At 43.9% G+C, this 26,840-nt stretch overlaps 1 protein-coding gene and 1 pseudogene across 2 annotated transcripts; one reads left to right on the forward strand and one right to left on the reverse strand.

The window, feature by feature from the left end:
• Positions 1-16,743: 16,743 nt before the first annotated feature.
• On the forward strand, positions 16,744-21,663 carry LOC136539907 (U3 small nucleolar RNA-associated protein 14-like). Of its 2 annotated transcripts, none has more exons than XM_066531892.1 (11): positions 16,744-17,181; positions 17,318-17,444; positions 17,723-18,168; positions 18,325-18,546; positions 18,639-18,944; positions 19,058-19,396; positions 19,477-19,557; positions 19,635-19,730; positions 19,824-20,192; positions 20,380-20,511; positions 20,993-21,663. In XM_066531892.1, exons 1-11 carry the CDS (start codon positions 16,900-16,902, stop codon positions 21,161-21,163), a joined length of 2,571 nt encoding a protein of 856 aa, XP_066387989.1. In that variant the 5' UTR covers positions 16,744-16,899; the 3' UTR covers positions 21,164-21,663. The 2 variants fall into 2 exon arrangements, with proteins under 2 accessions (XP_066387989.1, XP_066387988.1); XM_066531891.1 differs by having other exon boundaries at positions 19,818-20,192; positions 20,993-21,658.
• Positions 21,664-22,704: 1,041 nt separating this feature from the next.
• On the reverse strand, positions 22,705-26,064 carry LOC136539908 (DEAD-box ATP-dependent RNA helicase 35A-like; annotated as a pseudogene).
• Between the last annotated feature and the right edge of the window lie 776 nt (positions 26,065-26,840).

Raw genomic sequence — 26,840 nt, forward strand, 5'->3', positions numbered from 1 at the left:
AAGTTGACACAGTGATTTTTCTCCCGAGGTTCACGTGCTTGCCAATACGCTAGTCCCCGTTGTGTCGACCGCTCACTTGGTGGTTCGGCGGCTAATTGGCATCACCCGCTAAGCCCGCACGTCGGGCGCCGCAAGAACCTACCCCAAAAGTGAGAGTAGCTCAATAACACGCTTTACTAGAGTTGCTCTTCATGGCTCCCGCGGGACGAGCACAATGACCCTCACAAAGCTCTTCTCCAAAGCACCACACAAACTTCTTGCGGGCTTCAACGGAGACCACCACCAAGGCATCTAGGAGGTGAAAACCTTCAAGAGTAACAAGCACCACTGGCTTGCAACTCAATCACCTAGTGCCGCTCGATGCAATCTCATGATGCAATCGTACTAGAATCGCTCTCTCTCATAATCGAATGATCACTATCAAGCATATGTGAGATGGAGGGCTCCTAAGCACTCTCAAGCATATATGAGATAGAGGGCTCCTAAGCACTCTCAAGCATAGACACAAAGTCCCCCAAGGTGCTCTACACTAGCCATGGCCGAGACCACCTTCTATTTATAGCCCCATGGGCTAAACTAGCCGTTTCCCCTTCACTGGGAAAATTTTAGGATGACCAGACGCTCTGGTCAGATCGACCGGACGCAAGATCTCAGCGTCCGGTCAACGAAAGTTCGCCATGTGTCACCTTTGTTCAACCTCAGTTGCTTGATCTCAACGGTCAAGTGATGACCGGACGCAATTGCTCAAAGTGACCGGACGCACCAACGCCAGCGTCCGGTCGTTTCCAGTAAGCATCCAGTCATGATCGGATGCGTTCGGTCGGTCACAATCAGACACAGCATCAGCGTCTGGTCCTTCTCCAACTTCTATGCATCACCTACATCACCATACGTCAGCCTAATCGGACACAGACCCTGAGCGTATGGTCACTCTTCGCACCAGCATCCGGTCATGAGATCGAGACCGTGCGCTCACTGCTGCCACTGACCGGACGTAGGACTCCAGCGTCCGGTCACCATGTGACTAGCATCTGATCCACTCTGTGAGACCCTATCTTTTCTATATAGGGCATCGGTGGCACCGTCGGACTGTCCGCACTCTACGGACGGACACTCTGCCGGTGGAGTTTCGAACCATTGCCTCTGTTCCTTCACCGAGTTGATCCACATCAACTCCAACTTCATCTCCTTAGTAAATGTGCTAACACCACCATGTGTATGTGTGTTAGTATTTTCAGAATCATTTTCCAATAGATTAGCCACTCAACTTGCCACGCCACTCAATCCTAGCGATGATGCAAAGTTAGATCACTCGAGTGGCACTAGATGACCGATATGCAAACAAGTTTGCCCCTCTTGATAGTACGGCCATCTATCCTAAACCTGATCATAAACTTCTCTACACACCTATGACCGGTGAAATAAAATGCCCTAGGTTATACCTTTGCCTTGCACATTCCATTCCTTCTCCTCCAAAGTTGATGCAACACATGCACCAACACAATCAATAATGATATGATCCACTTCATATCATCACGTGATCATATTGGTTCATTGATCTTTACTACACTTGCTTTTCACCGTTGCCTTCATCCATCAGCGCCAAGTCTTGCTTAAGCTTCACCGCCATGTGGTCCATTGCTCCAAAGCCTCCAACTTGCTCTTCACGCTTGTATCCAGTCCATCAAGCCAAGTTATGTCTTGATCTTCTCCACCTTGATCACATGACTCAATGTCATGTCTCATGTGCAATGAGCTCCTTCATCATCACATGTGTGAGCTTTGCAACATCTTAGCACCATTTTCACCTTCATGACATATGTTGCTCATACACAAGTACCTGTGGACTAATCACCTATGTATCTCACATAAAACACAATTAGTCCACCTAGGTTGTCACTCAATTACCAAAACCACATAAGGATCTTTCACGGTGCCACCGGTGCCCTATACAGAAAAGACGGATGTCACTGTAAGTGATCGGACGCTGGTCTCGGAAGGACCGACGCGTTCGGTCTATAGAAGTAGCGATGACGCTAGCATCGGTCTCTGAGCAGCACATAGAGGAGACACCGAGTGACCGAACGCTGGGTGAGTCCGGTCAAGCATGACCGGACGCATCCGGTCATGATTACTTGCTTCTGGATGCTTACTGGAAATGATCGGACGCTGAGGTCCAGTGTTCGGTCACTTCACAGCAGCGCGTCCAGTCATCACTTGACCGTTGGGATCGGGCACTTAGTATTTGAAGAGAGGGGACACATGGTGTGCAACGCACGATCAGGATGCTAGGGTCCTCTGTCTGGTCGATCTGACCGGAGCATCCGGTCACCCCGTGTTGTGCCCTGTGAAGGGGTACAACGACTCTATTTCATGGGGGCTTCTATTTAAGCCCCATGGCCCGCTCAAGCTCACTCTCTTGGCCATTTGCATTGACATAGCAACCTTGTGAGCTTAGCCAAAGCCCTCCCACTCATCTCCATCATTGATTCATCATCTTTGTGAGATTGGGAGAGAATCCAAGTGCATTGCTTGAGTGTTTGCATATAGAGGCACTTGGTGTTCGTGTTTTGCTGTGGGATTTGCTTGTTACTCTTGGTGGTTGCCGCCACCTAGATGGCTTGGAGCAGCGAGGATCATCGAGTGAAGGTTGGTGATTGTCTCCGGCTCCGATCGTGGTGATTATGAGGGGTTCTTGACCTTTCCCCAGTGGAGAGCCAAAAGGTACTCTAGTAAATTGCTCGTGGCTTGTGTGATCCTCATCTTGTGTTGGTTGTGCAGCACCCTATTGAGGGTTTGATGTGTGATGCCAATTAGCACGTGAACCTTCAAGTGAGTGAATCACCACAATGAGGACTAGCTTGCCGGCAAACAAGTGAACCTCGGTAAAAAATCATTGTGTCATCATTTGATTTTGAGGTGATTGATCTTCATTGGTATTCATTATTGTGATTGATTGGCTCATTCCTCGACACGGCGGTATAACCATCTTGCTCACTCTCTATATTACCGCAAACTAGTTGTCAAGCTCTTTAGTGTAGCTAGTTATGAGAGCTTGTTAGTTTGGTTAGTATGGCTCTTTAGTTAGCCTTTGAGAGCACACTAACATAGTATAGTGACATAGTTATTGTGTGGATATAAACTACATAAACTAGAATTGTGGTAGGTGGCTTGCATTTTTAGTAGGCTAGCGCAACACTCGCTTCGCCTCATAATTGTCTAACCGGTTTGTTAAGTATTGTTGTAGAAATTTTTAATAGGATATTCACCCCCCCCCTCTAGCCATTAGGACCTTTCAAGTGGTATTAGAGCCTAGGTCACCGTGATTTGAGGCTTAACAACCTTCGGTGTAAAAATGGCTTAAATCAACAACACCAAGAAGCCACCCCAATTTGATGGCTCAAATTATCCTTATTGGAAAGCCAAGATGATAACTTATATCAAGTCAATCAATAGGAAGGTTTAGAAGGTGGTAGAGATAAAGATTGAGATTGAAGATGAAGAGGCTCCCACCACCGCCGAAGAAGTGCTTCTCCAAAATAATGACATTGCACTTAATGCCACCCATGATGCTTTGGATAAGAGAACATTTGAGCAAATCAAGAACATTGAGAGAGCTCATGAGGCATGGAAGAAATTGGAGGAATCACTTGAGGGCACTCAAGCCGTGAAGGGTGCAAAGGCATACATTCTCAAAGAGAAGTTTATAAGCTTTAAGATGAAGGAGGATGAGAGTGTGCCGGAGATGTTTCATAGGCTTCAAGTGCTTGTCAATGATCTCAAAGCACTTGGAGAAGAGGTGAAGGACAAGGACTTCTCCCACAAGTTCTTGAGATGCTTGCCTTCAAGATTTGGCACATTGGTCACTATTCTAGTGAGGAGTGGTTTGGACACCATGACACCAAACCAAGTGTTGGGAGATATAATGACCGATGATACATATAGAGACGATGATGAGAAAGAAGAAAAGAAGGAGAAGAAAGATAAGAAGAAGGATGAGAAGAAGAAGAGCGTGGCATTTAAGGCCACATTATCCAAGGGCAAGGCAAAGCAAGATACATCAAGTGAAGATGATGGTTCATGGGATGATGATGATGATGAGAAGATGGCTCTCTTTGTCAAAAAATTGGCAAGTTCATGATGAAGAAAGGGTATCATGCTAGAAGAAAGAAATCTTCATCCAAGAACAAGGAAGAGTCAAGAAGGTGCTTCAAATATGGAAGCAAAGATCATCTTGTTGCTCAATGTCCATACAATAGCGATAATGATGATGACAACAAGAAGAACAAGAAGAAGGACAAGAAGAAAAAGAAAGAGAAGAAGGACAAGATGACCTTCAAGAAGAAGAAGGGTGGTTCATATGTGGTCACTTGGGATAGTGATGCTTCCTTAAGTGATGATGATGATAGTGATGATGACAAGAGCACCAAGAAGAAGGCACTTGCAAGCATTGCAATCAATGAGAAGCCTTCTCTCTTCGACACTCCATCATGCTTCATGGCTAAGGCCACTAAGGTAATAATTTGTGATGATGGAAGTGATAAGGAACATGATAATGAAAATGAAAATGAAAGTGATAGTGATGATGATGAACCTACTAAGGATGATCTATTTGACATGCTAGAAGATGCTAAAGAACACTTTGACATTAAGAGAAGGGAATACAAAAGCTTACGTAAGGAACTAAAAGCCCTTAAGCAAGCCTTTGATGAGCTCAATGCACCTCATGAGAGGCTAGAGGAAGCCCATGAGAAGCTTGGCAAGGCTCACAAAAAGCTTGAAAAGGCTCATTCCTCTTTGCTTGATGAGCAAAATAAAAAGAAGCATGTTGAAACTTGCAATGTAGGCTTAACTTGTGATATAATTGATGAATCATTATCTATGCCTATCATTGTTGCTCCCACTAACCCTTCTTGTAGTACTTCTACTTCCACCTCATCTAGTAGTGATGGTTTCACTTGTGATGCCTCACTAATGGTTGAGAATGAGAACCTCAAGAAGAAGGTCAATAAGCTCACTCACACCTTGGCTAAGGCCTATGGTGGTGAGGATCGCTTGCTTATGTGCTTTGGTAGCCAAAGAGCTTCTCTCCATAAAGAGGGATTGGGCTATACCCCCAAGATAGGCAAGGCGGCCTTTGCTCCTCACAAGACTAGTTTTGTGAAGAACAATGGTTGGTTTTATACTAGTTGCAAGCAAGTTGGTCATGTAGAGCAAAAGTGCATGAACAAGAAGTCACAAGCTAATGTATCCTCCATTAAGCTTGATTCTTTCTATGTGCTTACCAAAGGTGCAAATGGTGTCAAGGCTAAGTTCATTAGTAAACCATGGATGGGCTCAAAGAAGAAAGCCATTTGGGTGCCAAAGAGCTTGATCACTGACCTTCAAGGACCCAAGCAAGTTTGGGTACCTAAAAAGAATTGATCTTCTTTTGTAGGTTAATTACAAAGCCAGAGGAAGGCATTGGGTTCTTGATAGTGGGTGCACTCAACACATGACCGGTGATGCAAGAATGTTCAACTTAATCAACACCAATGTCAATGATGATTATGATAGTATCACATTTGGTGATAATGGCAAAGGCAAGATAAAAGGGCTTGGTAAGATTGCAATATCCAATGACATGAGCATATCTAATGTGTTGCTAGTAGAGAGCTTGAACTTCAATTTGCTATCCGTGGCTCAATTGTGTGATCTTGGATTCAAATGCATATTTGGGGTAGATGATGTAGAGATCAAAAGTGTAGATGGCTCTAACTTGATCTTCAAGGGCTTTAGATATGAGAATCTATACTTGGTTGATTTCAATGCTAGTGAAGCTAAATTATCCACATGTTTGTTCACTAAGTCTAGCATGGGTTGGTTATGGCATAGAAGGCTTGGTCATGTTGGATTGAAACAATTGAATAGATTTGTCAAGCACGACTTGGTTAGAGGCTTGAAAGATGTTGTGTTTGAGAAGAATAAACTTTGTAGTTCTTGTCAAGCCGGTAAATAAGTTGGAAACACACATCCTAAGAAAAGCATGATGAGCACTAGCAAAGCATTTGAGTTATTGCACATGGATTTGTTTGGGCCAACACAATACACTAGCATTGGTGGTAACAAATATGGCTTTGTGATAGTGAATGATTACACTAGATACACTTGGGTATTCTTTCTAGTGAACAAGAGTGATGTGTTTACAACATTCAAATCATTTGTCAAGGACATTCACAATGAGTTTGAAACAACCATCAAGAGAGTTAGAAGTGACAATGGTAGTGAGTTTAAGAACACAAGAATTGATGAGTTGTGTGATGAATTTAGAATTAGACATCAATTCTCAACCAAGTACACTCCACAATCAAATGGTCTTGTTGAGAGGAAGAATAGAACACTCATTGATATGGCAATGTCTATGCTTAGTGAGTACAATGTGAATCAATCTTTTTGGGCCGAAGCTATCAACACGACTTGCTATTGTAGCAACCGCCTCTATTGTCACCCATTGAAAGAGAAGACACCATATAAGATCTTGAATGGTAGAAAGCCCAACATTACATATTTTCGGGTCTTTGGTAGCAAATGCTATATTTTGAAGAAAGGCACTAGATTGGGCAAGTTTGACAAGAAATATGATGAAGGATTCCTACTTGGTTATTCCGCTACAAGCAAAGCATATAGAGTTTGTAATTTAGATAGTGGTACTCTTGAGGAAGTTCATGATGTTGAATTTGATGAAACCAAGGGCTCATAAGAAGAGAATGAGAATTTGGAAGATGTTAGAGGCATTCAACTTTCAAATGCCATGAAAAACATGGATGTTGGTGAATTGAGGCCTAGGCAAGCAAATAATGATGAAGATGATCAAGTGCAAGTGCTCTCTAACTCAAATGTGCAAGATGATGCAAATCAAGCTAGTACAAGTGGCTCTCATGATAATGAACACGATCAAGTGGCTAGTACATCATCTCAACCCGATGATCAAGCAAGTGCAAGCAATCAAGTTCCAATACTCCAACCAACCAATATTGCAAGGGATCATCCATTGAACACTATCATTGGTGATATTTCAAGAGGTATGCAAACTAGATCAAGATTGGCTATATTTTATGAGCATTTCTCATTTGTGTCATCCATTGAACCAAAGAAGATAGAGGAAGCCTTGAAGGATGTTGATTGGGTGAATGCTATGCATGAAGAATTGAATAACTTCACAAGAAATCAAGTATGGGAATTAGTAGAGAGACCAAAGGGACACAATGTGATTAGAACCAAATGGGTCTTTAGAAACAAGCAAGATCAAGATGGAATAGTAGTAAGAAACAAAGCAAGATTGGTAGCACAAGGCTATACACAAGTTGAAGGTCTTGACTTTGGAGAAACATATGCCCCGGTTGCTAGATTAGAAGTGATTAGAATCTTGCTAGCCTATGCTTGTGCCCACAACATCAAACTCTATCAAATGGATGTCAAGAGTGCATTTCTCAATGGTTACATTAATGAAGAAGTATATGTTGAGCAACCTCCTGTTTTGAAGATGAAGAGAAGCCCGACCATGTGTACAAGTTGAAGAATGCATTTTATGGCTTGAAGCAAGCACCTAGAGAATGGTATGAGAGATTGATGGATTTCCTACTCTCTAAAGGGTTCATGATGGGTAAGGTTGACACCACTCTTTTCATCAAGAAGATTGAAAAAGATTTATTTGTGTTACAAATCTATGTTGATGATATCATATTTGGATCAACCAATCAAGACTTTTATGAAGAGTTTAGAAAGGTGATGGCTAATGAGTTTGAGATGTCCATGATTGGAGAGTTAAGTTACTTTCTTGGTCTTCAAATCAAGCAATTGAAGCATGGTACATTTGTGAGTCAAGGCAAGTATATCAAAGGACATGATCAAGAAGTTTGACATGAGTGATAGCAAATCCATTAGTACACCAATGGGAACAAATGGCAACTTGGATAGTGATGCAAGTGGCAATATGGTGGATCAAAATTGTATCGGTCTATGATTGAAAGCCTACTCTATGTGACCGCATCAAGGCGGGATGTCATGTTTAGTGTATGCATATGTGCAAGATTTTAAGCCTCACCAAGAGAAAGTCATTTGAAGGCTACAAAGAGAATATTGAGATACTTGAAGCATACATAAAATGTTGGTTTGTGGTATCCCAAAGGAGCAAAGTTTGAGCTAGTTGGTTACTCTGACTCAAATTATGCGAGATGCAAGGTTGAAAGGAAGAGCACCTCGGGCACATGTCAATTGTTGGGAAGATCACTAGTTTCATGGTCATCAAAGAAGCAAAATAGTGTTGCATTATCAACCGTCGAAGCCAAATACATATACGCCGGTAGTTGTTGTGCACAAATACTTTGGATGAATGCCACCTTGAATGACTTTGGAATCAAGCTTAAGAAAGTGCCATTGCTATGTGACAATGATATTGCAATCAAGTTGACCAACAATCCGGTTCAACATGCAAGAACAAAGCACATTGATGTCCGCCCCCATTTCATAAGAGATCACCAACAAAAAGGGGACATTTGCATTGAGAGTGTAGGCACCGAAGATCAACTTGTCGATATATTCACCAAGCCATTGGATGAGAACAGGTTTTGCAAGCTAAGGAATGAGTTGAACATATTGGATTTCTCAAATATGTGTTGATGCACCCCCCACTTATGTGACATGCCTCTCCTTCGAGCAATCCAAGGTAAAAGTTGATTGGCATGGCATACATCCTTGCTAAGGACTTGTTTAGTGCATCTAGACATCTTTCATATTTAATAGGCTCATTCATGAAAAACAAATGGATTTGATGATTATATGGTACCACTATTGCTTCTATACTTGACTTGATACAGTGGTAGCATATGACATGTTTGCGGGCTTATAAACCTAGTGTTTGATCTAGAAAATGAGCTCTAAGTGTTTAACTCAACATGATACAAGATAACCCTTATTTGGAGGTGTGAGGAAGCTTGTCCTTGGATCAAACCGAGTTAAATATCTTTGGCAAATATTCTAGTTTGAACCAAATTTAGGAATATAATCCTTACCCCATTGATTGACATTGATAATCCTAACCTATCTATAATTTAAATCTTTGTGGTCATTGATGACAAAGGGGAAGAGAAACAAAGATATAAGTGATAGGAGGAGTATTTCACATAGGGGGAGAGATATGACAAAGGAAAGGAATCAATTAAAATTTTGAGCACACAAGTAGGGGGAGCAAGCTCATGTACTTGTATGGTGCATTTGAATATGCATTTCATATGTTTGCTTGCATGACAAAAGTTTTAAATTTCAATATCTATGCTTGTGTGGTGTATGCTAGTTGTAGGTTTGAATGATGAAATGAAAAACTAGCATGCATAGGTTATCTAGAGATTTCATTTACAAGTGGTATCGAGATAACCATGGTGCTAAGGATGGTATATTGGTGCACTCCGATTGGTATCATGCTTCAAAGATCCATTTTTATACCTTAGCATCATTTGGTAGACATTGTCTCCTATATTTCCTATCTAAGCATATGTGCAAGCTTCAATCCAAACTCTTAGCACATATGTAGGGGGAGCAATTACTACCATATGGAGTTCATGAAACTTGTCTATATCCTTTTACACATAGTAAATATGCTTGGACAAGCAACATGGATTCAATTGAATTTCAATTCATATCTTTGTGAAAGGGTTGTCATTAATTACCAAAAAGGGGAAGATTGAAAGCTCTAGTTTGGTTTTGGTGAATTGATGAAACCCTAAGTGCTAACCTAGTCTATCAAAGTGATTATGAGATAGGTGGCACTACTCCAAGTGATGAAGAAATTGTGAAGATCATGATGATGGTGATGCCATGGTGATGATCAAGCACTTGGACTTGAAAAGAAGAAAGAGAAAAACAAAAGACTCAAGGCAAAGGTATAAATGGTAGGAGCTATTTTTGTTTTGGTGATCAAGACACTTAGAGAGTGTGATCACATTTAGGTTCAATAGCCGTACTATTAAGAGGGGTGAAACTCGTATTGAAATGCGGTTATCAAAGTGCCACTAGATGCTCTAACTCATTGCATATGCATTTAGAATCTAGTGAAGTGCTAACACCCTTAAAAATGTTTGTGAAAATATGCTAACACATGTGCACAAGGTGATACACTTGGTGGTTGGCACATTTGAGCAAGGGTTAGGAACTTCACCGACGGAGTGTCCGCCCGTAGAGTGCGGACAGTCCAACGGTGTGTAGGGTTGAGATGGCGACTAGAGGGGGGGGGTGAATAGTCATTTCTAAAACTTAATCGCGTCGGCTAACCGAAATAAGTGTGGAATTAAAACTATCGGTCTAGCCCCTCTATCCATGTTCTCTAGCACCTTGCAAAGTGAAAGCATTTAGGCCCCTAGTTGGGTTTCAGTGATTAATGACAATACGTGATTATGACTAACGTATGTTTTGCAGAGGCAATTAAGTTAGGTCATGGTAATAGAGATCGATTGGGCTATCATGGTGGTCATGCCCCTACAATGGAAATCATTTTGATTTTCAAAGGATGGACGACAAGGTTAAGGATGGACTAGTTCTAAGTGTCGATTGGAGTTGAAGAGACACTTAGAATAGTTTAGGACTTTGTTTCTCCTTTGGCCATACTATTAAGGGAGATATGGATGGGTAGCTTGACCTAGGTGAGTCTAGTGGGTTAGGTGTGGTGCACACTTTGCTAAAACTAGCACTAGGTAGCTCCTAAAAAGCCCTTAGATCTATTGGAGCAAACTTCATTCATGTACGTTCGAAAGTTGGAAGTGAATGGAGGGTCAAATACTGACTAGACGCTGGCTTCGGTGTGACCGGACACTGGTGTAGAGTCCGATCAGTTCATTTGATCAAGGTGAAGTCATCTAGAAGTGACCGAACGCTGAGAGGTGAAGTGACCGGACGCTGAGGGCCAGCGTCCGGTCAACTCCAGTAAGGTTCCAAAGAGGGGAAATCATGACCGAACGTGTTCGGTCAGTGCTGATCGGACGCTGGCTAGCGTCTGGTCACACTTTAAACACTAGAGTTCGGAGTGAACTGATCGGCACGTCCAGTCAATATGACCGAAGCGTCTGGTCACCCCACAGAGGCACATAACGGTTCGTTTTTTAGCCCATGTTATAAATACTTTCTCCATTCGTGTGTGGGGGTACTTTTGCTCATTTCAACAACTGAGAAACATCCTTGAGAGTGCCAAGAAGAGCAAGGTCCTAGTGAGGTAATTGAGATTTGAGAATCCCAAAGAGAGCCCTCATTAGTGAGATCAAGAGTAGCAAAGTGTGCATCCACCCTTCTCATTAGGCTTGTCGTGGTCAAGTGAGAGTCCGTGCTTGTTACTCTTGGTGATCGCCATCACCTAGATGGCTTGGTGGTGATTGGGAGCTTGGCAATCATCCAGAGAGCTTGTGGATGACCCAACTCAAGTTGTGAGTGGTTGTGGGTGATTCACCGTGATGGAGTATCGAAGAATCAACCCGTAGAGAGCACTTGATCCTTGCGTGGATCAAGGGGAAGCTACACCCTTGCGCGGGTGCTCCAATGAGGACTAGTGGGAAGTGACGACTCTCTGATACCTCGACAAAATATCGCCACGTTCCTCCTTCTCTCTTTACTTTGAGCATTTACTTTGAGCAATTCAATTTTTGTCATTTACATTCCTAGAATTGCCATGCTAGAGTAGGATTGGAACTTAGGGTGCTAAACTTTTGTGCGTTAGATCAATAGAAACACTTTCTAGGCACAAGGGGTTAATTGGGCTAACCGTAGAGCTTAATTATTGCAAAGAAATTTAGAATTAGCCCAATTCACCCCCCTCTTGGGCATCTTGATCCTTTCACAAAGATCCTAATTAAGCAACAAAGGTGCTAGGCTAACTAGAGCTCACCTAACTAATTCTAGGAGCAATGTCACACAAACCTATGCCACTAGTATTTCAAGTAATGAGGGAGCTCCTACACATGCTAGTAAGCAAAAGCACAAAGCCAACTAAGCTCACTAGCAATGCTCAATAACAAGGCAACCAATGCCAAATTAGAGAGCGCAAATACTTAGCTACACAAACTAAGCAAAGTGACTAACAAGGTTACACAAACCAAATTAGTCACGTAAGGGAGCTACTTCTATGCTACACAAGCAAGAAGGTAACTAGTGAGCTATACAAGCAAACTAATTACAAGAGCAACTACACAAGCACAATGCATATGAAAGTAATTACAAGCTTGTGTAATAAGGATGCAAACCAATGGGAAGAATAAAGTTGACATAGTGATTTTTCTCCCGAGGTTCACGTGCTTGCTAATACGCTAGTCCCTATTGTGTCGACTGCTCACTTAGTGGTTCGGCGGCTAATTGGCTTCACCCGCCAAGCCCACACATTGGGTGCCACAAGAACCTACCCCGAAAGTGAGGGTAGCTCAATGACACGCTTTACTAGAGTTGCTCTTCGCGGCTCCCGTGGGGCGAGCACAATGCCCCTCACAAAGCTCTTCTCCGAAGCACCACACAAACTTCTTGCGGGCTTCAACGGAGACCACCATCAAGCCATCTAGGAGGTGGCAACCTTCAAGAGTAACAAGCACCACCGGCTTGCAACTCGATCACCTAGTGCCACTCGATGCAACCTCATGATGCAATCGCACTAGAATCGCTCTCTCATATAATCGAATGATCACTATCAAGCATATGTGAGATGGAGGGCTCCTAAGCACTCTCAAGCATAGACACAAAGTCCTCCAAGGTGCTCCACACTAGCCATGGCTGAGACCACCTTCTATTTATAGCCCCATGGGCTAAACTAGCTGTTACCCCTTCACTAGGAAAATTTCAGGACGACCAGACACTCCGATTAGATCAACCGGACGCAAGACCTCAGCGTCCGATCAATGGATGTTCGCCATGTGTCACCTCCATTCAACCTTAATCACTTGATCTCAATGGTCAAGTGATGACCGAACGCAACTGCTCAAAGTGACCGGACGCACCAACACTAGCGTCCGGTCGTTTCCAGTAAGCATCCAGTCATGTTCGGACACGTCTGGTCGGTCACAATCAGACGCAGCATTAGTGTTCGGTCCTTCTCCAACTTCTATGTGTCGCCTACATCACCGTACGTTAGCCTGATCGGACACAAACCCTGAGCGTCCGATCACTCTTCGCGCCAGCGTCCGGTCACGAGACCGAGACCGCATGCTCACTGCTGCCACTGACCAGACGCAGGACTACAGCGTTCGGTCACCACATGACCAGCGTCCGATCCACTCTATAAGACCCTATCTTTTCTATATAGGGCACCGGTGGCACCGTCGAACTATCTGCACTCTACGGACGGACACTCCGTCGGTGGAGTTTTGAACCCTTGCCTCCGTTCCTTCACTGAGTTGATCCACATCAACTCCAACTTCATCTCCTTTGTAAATGTGCCAACACCACCAAGTGTACACCACCATGTGTATGTGTGTTAGCATTTTCACAATCATTTCCCAATGGATTAGCCACTCAACTTGCCACGCCACTCAATCCTAGCGATGATGCAAAGTTAGATCACTCGAGTGGCACTAGATGACCGATATGCAAACAAGTTTGCCCCTCTTGATAGTATGGCCATCTATCCTAAACCCAGTCATAAACTTCTCTACACACCTATGACCGGTGAAATGAAATGCCCTAGTTTATACCTTTGCCTTGCACATTCCATTCCTTCTCCTCCAAAGTTGATGCAACACATGCACCAACACGATCAATAATGATATGATCCACTTTATATCATCACATGATCATATTGGTTCATCGATCTTGACTACACTTGCTTTTCACCGTTGCATTCGTCCATCGGCGCCAAGTCTTGCTTAAGCTTCACCGCCACGTGGTTCATCGCTCCAAAGCCTCCAACTTGCCCTTCACGCTTGCAACCGGTCCATCAAGCCAAGTTATATCTTGATCTTCTCCACCTTGATCACATGACTCAATGTCATGTCTCATGTGCAATGAGCTCCTTCATTATTACATGTGTGAGCTTTGCAACATCTCTGCACCATTTTTACCTTCATGACATATGTTGCTCACACACATGTACCTATGGACTAATCACCTGTGTATCTCATATAAACACAATTAGTCCACCTATGTTGTCACTCAATTACCAAAACCACACAAGGACCTTTCATGGTGCCACCGGCGCCCTATATAGAAAAGTCGAAGGTCATTGTAAGTGATCGGACGCTGGTCTCGAAAGGACCGACGTGTCCGGTCTAAAGAAGCAGCGACGACGCTAGCGTCGGTCTCTGACCGAATGCTGGGTCACTTAGTGATCGGACGCTGATGGGGTGCATCCGGTCCTATAGACGTGGCAGCGCACAGAGGAGACGCCGAGTGACCAGACACTGGGTGAGTCCGGTCGAGCATGATCGGACATGTCCGGTCATGATTTCTCGCTTCTGGATGCTTATTGGGAACGACCGGACGCTGAGGTCCAGCGTCCGGTCACTGCGCAGCAGCGCGTCTAGTCATCACTTGACCGTTGGGATCGGGCACTCAGTATTTGAAGAGAGGGGACACGTGGCGTGTATTGCACGACCGGGACGCTGGGGTCCTATGTTCGGTCGATCTGATCGGAGCGTTCGGTCACCCCGTGTTGTGCCCAGTGAAGGGGTACAACGGCTATATTTCGTGGGGGTTTCTATTTAAGCCCCATGGCCGACTCAAGTTCACTCTCTTGGCCATTTACATTGACATAGCAACCTTGTGAGCTTAGCCAAAGCCCTCCCACTCATCTTCATCATTGATTCATCATCTTTGTGAGATTGGGAGAGATTCCAAGTGCATTGCTTGAGTGTTTGCATCTAGAGGCACTTGGTGTTCATGTTTTACTGCGGGATTCGCTTGTTACTCTTGATGATTGCCGCCACCTAGATGGCTTGGAGCAGCGAGGATCATCGAGCGGAGGTTGGTGATTGTCTCCAGCTCTGATCGTGGTGATTGTGAGGGGTTCTTGACCTTTCCCCGGTGGAGAGCCAAAATGTACTCTAGTAAATTACTTGTGGCTTGTGTGATCCTCATCTTGTGTTGGTTGTGTGGCACCCTATTGAGGGTTTGGCGTGTGATGCCAATTAGCGCGTGAACCTCCAAATAAGTGAATCACCACAACGAGGACTAGCTTGCCGGCAAGCAAGTGAACCTCGGTAAAAAATTATTGTGTCATCATTTGATTTCGAGGTGATTGGTCTTCATTGGTATTTATTCTTGTGATTGATTGGCTCATTCCTCGACATGGTGGTATAACCATCTTGCTCACTCTCTACGTTACCTCAAACTAGTTGTCAAGCTCTTTAGTGTAGCTAGTTGTGAGAGCTTGTTAGTTTGGTTAGTGTGGCTCTTTAGTTAGCCTTTGAGAGCACACTAACTTAGTGTAGTGACATATTTATTGTTTGGATAGAAACTACATAAACTAGAATTATGGTAGGTGACTTGTATTTTTAGTAGGCTAGCGCAGCACTCGCTTCGCCTCACAATTGTCTAACTGATTTGTTAAGTGTTGTAGAAATTTTTAATAGTTATTTACCCCCCTCTAGCCATTAGGACCTTTCAAACATGTGCAACACCCATATCTACTTTTAAAACATAAAGATGGAACATTTACAACATACAACTGAAAACATGCTCTTGAAACATGCGTGTATAGCCATAGCAACATATGCAACATCCAGATCCACTCTTGCAACATAAGTTATGGATCATCTAAAACACATGAAAACAAACACTCGAAACATGCGTGTGCAACCATAGCAACATATGCAATATCTAGATGAAAACACTTGAAACATACGTCTAAAACAACTGAAACACTTTGAACATAGGCTTGAAACATGCATATATTGTCATTGCAACATATGAAACATCCCAGATAAGCTTTTGCAACAGATGAAATACTTGAAACATAAGTCGGAAACGTTGGAAACACTGGAAACATCGCGTCGCCGGCGTTTATGGCCTACCTGGTGGGGGACTACCGTAGCCCGTAAACTTGGGTTTAAGGGGACATCAAGAGCAATGACCGGCAACCTCCTCCTATTGACGCGCGTGGTGGTGGTGGCGCTTTGCATGCCATGGCTGCGACGAGCGAGGTGGGCGGTGGCGCTCGAGTGCGGTGGCGATTTGAGAATGGGTGCGATCGTGGCGACGATTCGAGAGGAAAGTGAGCTGATATTTTTTTATTCAGAAATACTATGGCGCAACACGCGTGATTGTGCGAATGGAATAACAATGTTGGGCTATTCGGGCGGGCGTCGAGACCCACCAACATGGGGCATTCGGACGCACCACCCACAACATTTCCGTTTTTTGAAAAGGCTGCGGAGTATTTTTTTTCTTTTGAGTGGATGGCAGAGGAGACAAACGGCCTGTTCGCTGGTTGGTTTTTGGGCTGGTTTGGGCTGACTGGTACTGGTTTGTTGTGAGAGAAAAATACTATTGGCTAGCTGGTTTGGGCTGGCTGAAACCAACAAGCGAACAGGCTGAAAATAACGATTTTCTAATGAAGGAGGCAAATCGGCCGAACTTCGGAGGTCAAACGCACTTCGCCCAATAACTCGCTTGGGCTCAGACGTGCTTCCTTCGGTTTCACCTGAGTTTGTCTACAGCCCAACTGGAGAGACATCTTGGCCCGGCCCAAGAATTTAACACACCCCATTCCTCGTGAGTCGGGAGCGTACCCTAGCCGCTAGCCGCCAGCCGCTCGACACGGCCGAGCCCCCAGCTCCCGACGCCTCCAGCTCCAGCCTTCAGCGTTCTGCTAGGCCGCCGCAGTTTCCCCGCAACGCCGCCGGCCGTTCGTTTCCCCTCTCCGCCCCGCCGGATCCTTCCCTCGCTCTGCTCGTGATCCCAATGCCGAAAAAGGCCGCCATGCGGCGCGGCAAACCGCCCGCCCCCGGCCAAGGGAAGAGGCGGCGCCACGGGCCGCAGCTCTCCAAGGCGATGCGTCGGGAGCTCGACGCGATGGGGCCTGGCCCTGCCCGCGGATCCGACGATGAGGAGGGGTCTGACGTGGTGGCCGAGGACGTGTACGAGTACGAGGAAGGGGTGCCCGAGGAGGAGTCCGGCAAGAACGGCCGCTACGACGCCGTGGCCAAGTACGAGTACAATTTCGACAGCGACGCCTCCGATGCGGTGCGGTGACCCCTCCTACTCGATGCACTGGGTGCACTGGGTCACTAGCAAAGAGATTGATGAGATGATGTTATTATAAGCATTTGAGTTGGTCTCGAACTCGCGCCGAATTATGTTCGCATTTGTGTTTTTCTAGGATGAGGATGTGCCTTCGGAGGAAGGCGAGGATATGGAGGAAGATGATAATGACGACGGTGACGATGAGGACAAGCAGATAAGAATACTTCAGGAGACGACTGGAATGCCCAGAGAAGCTTTCGGTGGTAAGATTTTTTGCTTTTTTTTTTATCCTGTTGACGTTGCATATTCATAGACATTTCATACTGCTAAAACTGCGAGGTGCTAAACAATGTTGTAGCTCTCTTGAATAAATGATGTTTACCGAACTAATAAAACTATAAAAATGTTCTCTAACTAATAAAACTATAAAAATGTTCTCTAACAATCTCCCCTTTCATGAGAGGATCTGAAACTGGTGGTCAAAATTGAGTTAGTGTGTATCATTTGGGGTTCAAAATCTGAAATAAATTTGTCCAAACAGGAAAGAAGAGGAAACAGCCATTGGAGCTGCCTCTGCAGCATGGTGATGGAGATGGACCTGTCACAATTCATGATCTCTTGGACAATGTCCAGGGGAAACCTGGGTATAGCAAGATCCGTAAGAGGCTGCAGCAGCAGGAGAAAAAACCGATGGTCGTGCTAGCCCCACTTCCAAAAGTAGAGAGGGACAAGATTGAGCGCAACGTGACGTTTCAGAAATCCAAGAATGAGCTAACAAAGTGGGAAGGAATTGTGAAGACTAACAGGGAAGCTCCTGTACTATACTTTGAAAATGATACCAACTTGGGTGTGAACACTGTTGCGGCAATTGCTAGCGAATTTAAACCAAGGACTGAGTTTGAGAAGAGGATTGCTGAGATTACGCAAAGCACTGATATAATAGAAGCACACAAGAACGATGGTGCCAAAATCCTGGAACTTAACAAGGTATCTTTGATGATCTCATTGCACTGCGTTAGTTCTACTGATCTTAACTAGGTTCTATAACAATACTGACTGCTATGCAAGCTTAACATGTTTACTATTACATTATTTTCGAAGCCATGGAACATTCTTTCTAAATAAGTTAATGAACTTATGTAGATTGATGTGGAAGATGTGAGAGAACGCCAAAACCGCCTTGCTAAGATGCGCAGCCTTCTATTTCGCCATGAGATGAAAGCAAAGCGTGTGAAAAAGATCAAGTCCAGGACATATCACCGGATGTTGAAGAAGGACAAATTGAAGGCAGCATCAGCAGATTTCGAGGCAGATCCTGAAGCTGTCAAAGATCATGCTAGGAAACAAGAATTTAAACGGGCAGAGGTAAATCATTACTCATGCTTTTCTCAGTTATAGGATAATTTCCTCATTGGTCTCCCCCACCAACGTCGCTAATTTATCTGAAATATTTATAGGAAAGGATGACATTAAAGCACAAGAATACATCACAATGGGCAAAGCGAATCATCAAGCGTGGATTGTCTGTTCAAGATGAAGGCACCCGAGCTGCTATTGCAGCACAGCTCCAACAAAATACTCTTCTGACTAGAAAAATGAATTCCATGAAAGATGATTCTAGTAGTGAAGAAAGTTCAGATGATGATGAAGACGAGAGTGACTCAGAAGCAAAAATCTTAAACAGAGGGAAAGAAAAGATTCTTAAAGCTCTTGAAGAAGACAATGAGATACCGAATTCTGCAGTTTTTTCGTTGCCTTTCATGGTGCGTTTTCATTACACATGCTGCCTGTGCATTTGTTTAGAAAAAAAAGTATATTTGTTAGCACTGTTGTGATTCTGTCACAACCATAATCGCATTTCTCTGCTTATTTACAGGAGCGTGCTATGAAAAAACGTGAGGAAGCAACTTATGAGGAAGCACGACAGGCTCTTGAAGAATACGATGATTCCTTGAAGAAGTTGGAGGAGAATAACACTGAACAGAATGAAGACTCAATTAAGGTGTCAGGTAAAAGAACATTTGGGCCTGTCAAAAATACACACGAAGAGTTCAAGAAGAGGAGAAAATTACATGATACTGAAAACAGCAGTGATAGCGAGTATGATTCTGAGCCTGCCCAACATTTGAGCAATAATGAAGTAACTATGAAACATGATGATATCCAATTGGGGAATGCACTACTGGATGATGAACCGCAGAATGATATATACAAAGTAAGACATTCATACCTTCAAGTTATTGTACCATGTGTTTTGGATAATGTAATCTGATATACATTTGTTGCATTATGTAGAGCTTTAATGATATAAAAAAAAATCCTGGTCCTAAGACAACTTTTGAAGTTGGAATGTTAGCTGGTGATTCATGGAAGAAGGTAGTCATTCTGGTATCTTGCTGTAGCTGTTTATTTCCTTGTCTTATTTTAAGCTTGTTAACTCTTGTTTTCACCAGGTCAAAAGTAATAAAGGAAATGGCCAGAGCAATGGCAATGGCATTACCAATAAATCCAAATTACCAGTTCCTTCTATTGTAGACCCAAAGCCTAAGGTTTGCCTTAACTATGGTCTACAGTTCCTATTTGTAGGTCCATTCATTATTTTGCTTATTTCGTTTTGCACGTTGTTATTTGAGTAGCAACAGGATCACAATTCTGATTCAGATTCCGAGGAAGAGATGGTTGAGGGCTTCTTGACTGTCTCTGACAGAAAGGAGAACTATGAACTTCCATCGCAAGCTGATCTCATACGTCAGGCTTTTGCTGGTGATGATGTTGAAGCTGAATTTGAGAAAGACAAAATGGATGTTTTAAATGAGGAGAATCCTGAACCTGAAAAGCCTGCTCTTGTTCCTGGCTGGGGCCAGTGGACAGACATCCAACAGAAAAAAGGACTTCCCTCATGGATGATAAAAGAACATGAAGTTGCTAAAAGAAATAGACAAGAAGCCTTGAAGAGGAGGAAGGACTCGAAGCTTAAGCACGTCATTATTTCTGAACATGTAGATAAGAAGGTAAAGCTGTATTTGAGTCGTTACATACACATGCTCAGTGTGGTTTATGTTTCTGTTGTTTATGTAAAGTGCATACCTTTGCTGTTCCATTACAATTTTGGAACAAGAATCTTAGTTCACTAGATGTCCTTTAGTTTTTTTTAGAAATGCTTTATCAATAAATAATCTTACGGTTTTCACTCTGCAGGTTGAAAAGTATTCAGCAAGGAATTTGCCTTTCCCTTTCACGTCGAAAGATGCGTATGAGCAGAGCATCCGAATGCCTATTGGGCCTGATTTCAACCCAGTGATATCGGTTTCTGCTCTCAATCGACCTGCAGTGAGTGCATCTAGCTGATACATGGAACTCCTAATAATTATTATTACTAGCTCATAGAATTGAGGACAGCAGAAATCAAACATGTGATTCAATAATCTACTTTGAGAGCTACAGTCTTGCCTTCTCTGATTTGCACTATACGCATTTACAATGAAATACCTACTGTTTCAGATGTGCAACCTTGATGTTTGTTTATGCCATCCAGCTTCCATCTAGAGGGCATTCCCTGTAGCGAACATCAAAACTGTGGACACAGTAATAAATAGACATCACATGATTGACATTCTACCATGATGATAATTCATAAATCTTGTACTTACTAAAGCATTTGTACTTAGAGAAAAAATATGTACAATGTTCTGTCGCCATGGCCAACTTTTTTTATTTTGATAATTAGAAATGCACCTTCTTACCATTCATTTATAAGATTGCATGCTGACCAAAATATGCTTCTATTCACTTGTACCTCCCATCCTTTCAGATTGTTAAGAAGCCCGGTGTTATCATCAAACCAATACAATATGAGGAGGTTAATCCCCATGAGAAGCCTGATGAACCAAAACGAGTCATTCAGAGAGCAACCCCAAACCAGAATGCAAAGAAAGCCTTTGCCAAACAAGGAAAGGGGGCAACTTCACAAAAGAGAAAGTGATGAGACAGTCGTCTTTTTGTCAATGGCTTCATTTGGTCAGAAGCGAAGACTTAAAAGGAGAGCTGATCCAAGTTTTATGTTCCCACACCGAATTTGCAAGTGCATGCCTCCAGGAGTGTATAGGGATTCTTCTCATAGTGAAAATGGGTTCCAGCTGCAGCGCATGACCCGTAGGAAAAGGTTTCACACCACTGGTTTATAAGAGCAGAGAAATTTTGGTACAAGTAGTTTTGTCTTTGTTATTTATTGCTTTCGCTAATCGCCACACATGGTCCAAATATGTGGATGCTATATTTCAGTTATGATATGATGATTAGCACTGGCCACTGGTTGACTAGAGTCGCCTGTCTTGTATGCATCCCCACTTTTAAGACGCCAGTAAATTTGGATGATTTGTGTATGTTCAACTGATCGAACATGGAACGAAGTGAATTTGATGCCCACGGCCAAGGGGCTGGCGCGAACAATATCTGAATCGTTGGTTTTGGTAGCGGGATCTTATGGCAACCCACGTTCTAATGGTCCAATAAAAACTTTATATTTGTAGTTTGATATTTATTTTCATGTGAAGCAGAGTAACAACTTTATTATATTTGTAGTTTGATATTTATTTTTATGTGGAGTAGAGTAACGTGTCTAACCTGGAATCCATGCTATCGTATATATAGCATAAAAAAAGTCCTTACCCGTCCGTATTAGTTCATGTAAAATTCTGTTATGATAGAGTTAATAATCATGCATATGGCCCGTCGGTTCTGCATTCTAACTCCAAAGATCGGTATGGCTTGGACGGTGCTCAACAATCAGGCAGGGGAGCAGCTCTTGCTGATTACAGCCACAACAGTGCATAGAAGGTCTCACAGGGCAGCCCTTCTGCAACAAGGTTCTTGGTTGGGGGTACTAGTGCTCTGGCTCATCATACCGCAGTCCATGGGTAACTTTCAGATCAGATGCACATTCATAGAGCTAAGCTCGCCTCCTCCACTGTCTCCTCAGGGGACTCAGAAAGTCAGGTTGCTCCTCACCCAGCTCAGCTAAGCACAGCAGACCACCAGCTACAGACATTGGCGCCAGCCTGCAAGGCACCACGTCCACAGTGAAAAAACAAGCCGCAACACTGTGCCAGCTGATTTATTGTGAGAGAAAAATACTATTCCAGTTAAAAAAACAAGCTGAAAAGTACGGATTATAAGACAAGCGAACGGGGCAGACGGGAGCCTCAGTCCAAGAGGGAGCCTCAGTCCAAGAGGGAGTGTTGTACATCAGATAGGAATGAGGAAAACGGGGCGTACTAAATCACACCTAATAATAATATCAGAATCGCCACCTAAGAGAGGCTATCATCATATGGATTATCACAAACTGATGTACAACATGCCCAAGAGGGTATATTTTCCAAATCTGAGGCATGGTTAAAAATTTTGTTGGGCAAATGAGCCCGGATACTCGTTCTTTTTAGACAAAACATTTTTTTTAACTCTGTTGCATGGTAGATAGCTGGTAAAACCAAGGCACCCCAGAGTGCAGGTGACACTCGGAAGTATTGCCTGCCATATGCCAAAGCAGACATAAGATGGAAATATAGCATAAAAATCAAAATATACATACATGAGTTAATCTGAAATGCCGATTGCTTACAGAAAGGGGCTAAAACTGGTGCTTCACGACATTCCTTTAAGAAACATACGCCAGCAATTGTTCTGGTTACATTTTACAAGAGGGCAGGATAATCTACTTGCCTCCATCAAACAAGATATATGGTAGGTCAGTAGCAAGCAGAATACCCAGCATATCACAAGTTCGTTAATACAAACCGTCTTCCTTCAAAAACGAGGGAGGAGCCTTGGCTAGCTGATACATGTAACATGTTTGAGCTGAAGTTGCAGCATCTTAGCTCCTGATAACCACACGCAAGCATCAACCTAGAGCAATCATATTTCTCCTCGGTAACCCCCGCCGCCAAAGTAGTCTTTTCTCGAGCCAGCAATTGCCATGGACTTTTGGTGCTCCAGCTTCGGACAGTCACTGACACGATGGCCAAGCCCACCACAATACGCACAACCTTTAACACCACTCTCCTTGGCAATTATTTCCTCATCCTCCAATAGATCGTTGAGCTCCGCCAACACCGGTGGAATCCTCTGCTTTGCCTCCTTCAGTAGGTGCTTGAGATCGAGAAGCGTGGTCTCAGTTTGATTCTTGTTGATGAAGGTAGTTGCTATGCCAGTCTTCCCACATCGACCAGTTCGACCGATTCGGTGGACATAGTTCTCAATTTCGGCAGGCATGTCATAGTTAATGACGTGCTGGATGTCAGGGAAATCAAGACCCTTTGATGCAACATCAGTAGCCACCAGAACATCCTTCCTTCCAGTTTTGAAGGAGTCAATTGCGTTCTGTCTCTCCTCTTGATCTTTTCCTCCATGGATAGCAACAGCCTCCACTCCCTTTAGAAGAAGGTACTCATGGATGTAGTCGACGTCAGCTTTGTTTTCACAGAAAATGAGAACAGGAGGTGGAGTCTTCTGGAGGCATTCAAGGAGGTATATAATTCTAGCATCTTCCTTGACATACTCGACTTCTTGAATGACATCTAGATTTGCTGCTCCAGCTCTTCCCACATTGACAGTAACTGGTTTCACAAGGGCATTCTTCGCAAAATTTTGAATCTTCGGAGGCATAGTAGCAGAAAAAAGAAGGGTCTGCCTTTGATCCTTGAAATGGTCGAAAATCTCCTTGATGTCATCCTCAAATCCTAGGTCAACCAGCCTATCCGCTTCATCTAAGGTTAAGTACCTGCACAGATCATAAAAGGGACATTAAGTAACTTGAAACCATGTACAACAATTGGTGGAATGGTGGGAACCCTCAAGAGAGTAAGAGAGATTGACCAGTTTACGCACTATATGGTCCAACCAACTGAATGAATCAAGCCTGAACTGGAAACATAAAGCACTGACACATGGCCACATGGGATAAAGATCTAGTTTGCTTGATAGATTTTTCAAAAAGGGCATCTTCCAAAGACTTTTGGATACCAAAACTACATTCAGCTGGAAGGAACAAATTAGCGGAAAATAAATAATGCAAGCTAAAATCTGAAATCTGGGTATAGTGACCGGATTGTAGGTCCAGCTGCTGAGATGCTTGCTACAGCATTCTGCGGCACTTGATAAAAAACATTGCTGAACTAGAAACAGAATGACAGGTACAAAATAATTGCAACAGAAATACTTTAAATGCTCCTTTTTCACGGTAGGACTTTTACTAAAAAAACATATCACTTTTGTTTGATAATGAATTGTTAATCAGATTAATAATTAAAAAACAATTGCTGATTGAAAGTACCGAATACTGATCTATGAGAACATATGCTCCTCTTTCCCTAGAAAATGGTGCAAATTTATATGTGGATCTCTTTGTGCAAGTGTTATGTGTTGCATACAACATAACACCATGTCCTACATGACAATATGATATGCAATGGCTTATTATCCACTCTAGTACAAAGAAAACTAAATGAAACAAATTCAATAGTCACCCTAACTTGTGTGCTGCCACAAACACATTTTGCAAGCAGGTCCACATTTTTTCAATTTATTAGAACAGGGTTCATGAAAAGAGTGACCAAGCTAAACTTTGATATTAGATTGTGCTGGTTATTACTTACAACACAAAGTTTTGTTCAGATATTCACATTGACACACCGTTAAACAGATAACATGAAGATACCCAAGAGTTTGCTACGGAAACATGTTTCTGTTGCATCGAACACTTACCTTCAGTTGTCAAGGTTCATCTTCTTCTTGGCAAGCAAATCCTTGAGCCGACCAGGTGTTGCCACCACAATGTGCACGCCCTTCTTCAACACATCAAGCTGTGTCCTCATATCCACACCCCCAATGCAAAGCAAAGGCCTTACCCGGCCTCCTTAAGTGGAATGAGAAACTGCTCAATCACATCATATGTCTGCTTGGCCAGCTCCGGCGACGGGCATATGATCATCCCAAACGGGCCCTCCCCAGGCACAATCGGCATCAATGTTTCCTCCTGCACCGCCACCATGATAAGTGGCAGCACGAACACCAGAGTCTTCCCTGACCCCGTGGACGCGATGCCTATCATGTCACGCCCAGAGAGCACAACGGGCAGCCCCTGCACCTGGATGGGCGTGGGCTGGACGATACCCCTCTCGCGCAGCTTCCGGAGCATGGGCTCCGGGAGGCGGAGGTCCCTGAAATCCCGCGCAGGCGGCGGGACATTGTCACCGTCGACGATGATGTGCCACTTGCGGCGGAGTTCGTTGGCCTTGGCGAGCGGCATGTGGCGGAGGCGGAGGGGCGGCTTCCACCCGGTCTGGATCGGTTCCGTGTAGATGATGCCCTTGGCGATCTCGCGGACTGACCTGAGGGATTTGTTGTCTGATAGATTCTCAATCACTTCCTTCTCCTGCTGGATGCGCTGCTCCGTGGCGGTCACCTCCGGGGCCGCGCGCTTAAGCTGCGTGGCCTTGACGAGAAGGCTGGGCTTCGCGGCGGCGTCGGGAACGGAGGCCTGCGCCGGCAAAAGAGGCGGAGGAGGCGGCAGCGGGAGGGTGGAGGTGGCGGAGCTCGGCGCCGACTTGGCGAGGCGGAGCTGGCGGAGGCGCTCGGCCTCCATGGCCCGGCGCCTGGCGACTGGGATGTACTCCTCATAGTTGTCTTCCTCATCGGAGTTCGACGCGGCGGCGGCGGCGGCGGCGGCCATGGGCGGTCGAGGTTGGGGTTAGGGCGGTGGATTTGGGGAGGGGATCCAGGAGGAACGGAGATGATCGGATCGAGTCACAAGGTTGGAGACATGAGCCCCAGCCCACGAACAGTAAGACACGGCCCTGTCAAAATAAATAAAGAAGGTCCCAAGGCGGTTCCTTTCTCCCCCAACAAGTATAGCCGGCTACAGTATCTCTTAAAAAACAAAGATGGGTACAGTAAAAAATTATAAATGGCTAGGTTTCTCTAGGGTTCGTGCAGTTCATGTCTGAACTGAGGCCGCTTGCCCACGTCCTAGTCAAAGTTCTTTTCTAAACTCAAGAAATAGCCTTAGATATAGACCCTTAGTTGTCCTCACCTGAAAAATTGAGATAGTGTGCACTTAGTTTTCTTCTATTCTCTCCGTTCTCTTTTTCAGTTTAGTATGGATTTACGTTTCGCTCCCGAAGAGTAGATTAGGACAATAGTTGTGGGTGTACATCGATGTCACTGTCATAGCCTAAGAAATATTTATATGGGTCTGATTAGTTGCATGTATCAATCTATATGTAGTTTGTTTGATGCTCAAAGCAGATCACATGTTGTATTAACTAGTGCGTCAGATTTGGTTGTATTAGAGAATGCAACTTTACACAAGACAATACACATGCAAAAGTAAAATATTCCCATCCTCACACCTCTACTAAAAATATGAGACTTGACTAGAATGCGAAGGTGACATGCAACAAAATGTAAAACAACTAAACGCAATTTTATCAAATGTGGCTTGCTTGTGGAGAATAAACGAACACCGAGACAATGCATATGTTTACGTTGACTTAGGTTATGCTGCTTAAGGTCTAATTCAGACTAAGACTAACGCAAGCAATCAATCAAACCCGATGTAACCGGGTATCCCCACGCCGGCTACTAAAATGTCGTGTTGTTAC

The sequence above is a fragment of the Miscanthus floridulus genome, chromosome 2 (genome assembly GCF_019320115.1).
Source record: "Miscanthus floridulus cultivar M001 chromosome 2, ASM1932011v1, whole genome shotgun sequence".
Taxonomy (NCBI): Eukaryota; Viridiplantae; Streptophyta; class Magnoliopsida; order Poales; family Poaceae; genus Miscanthus; species Miscanthus floridulus.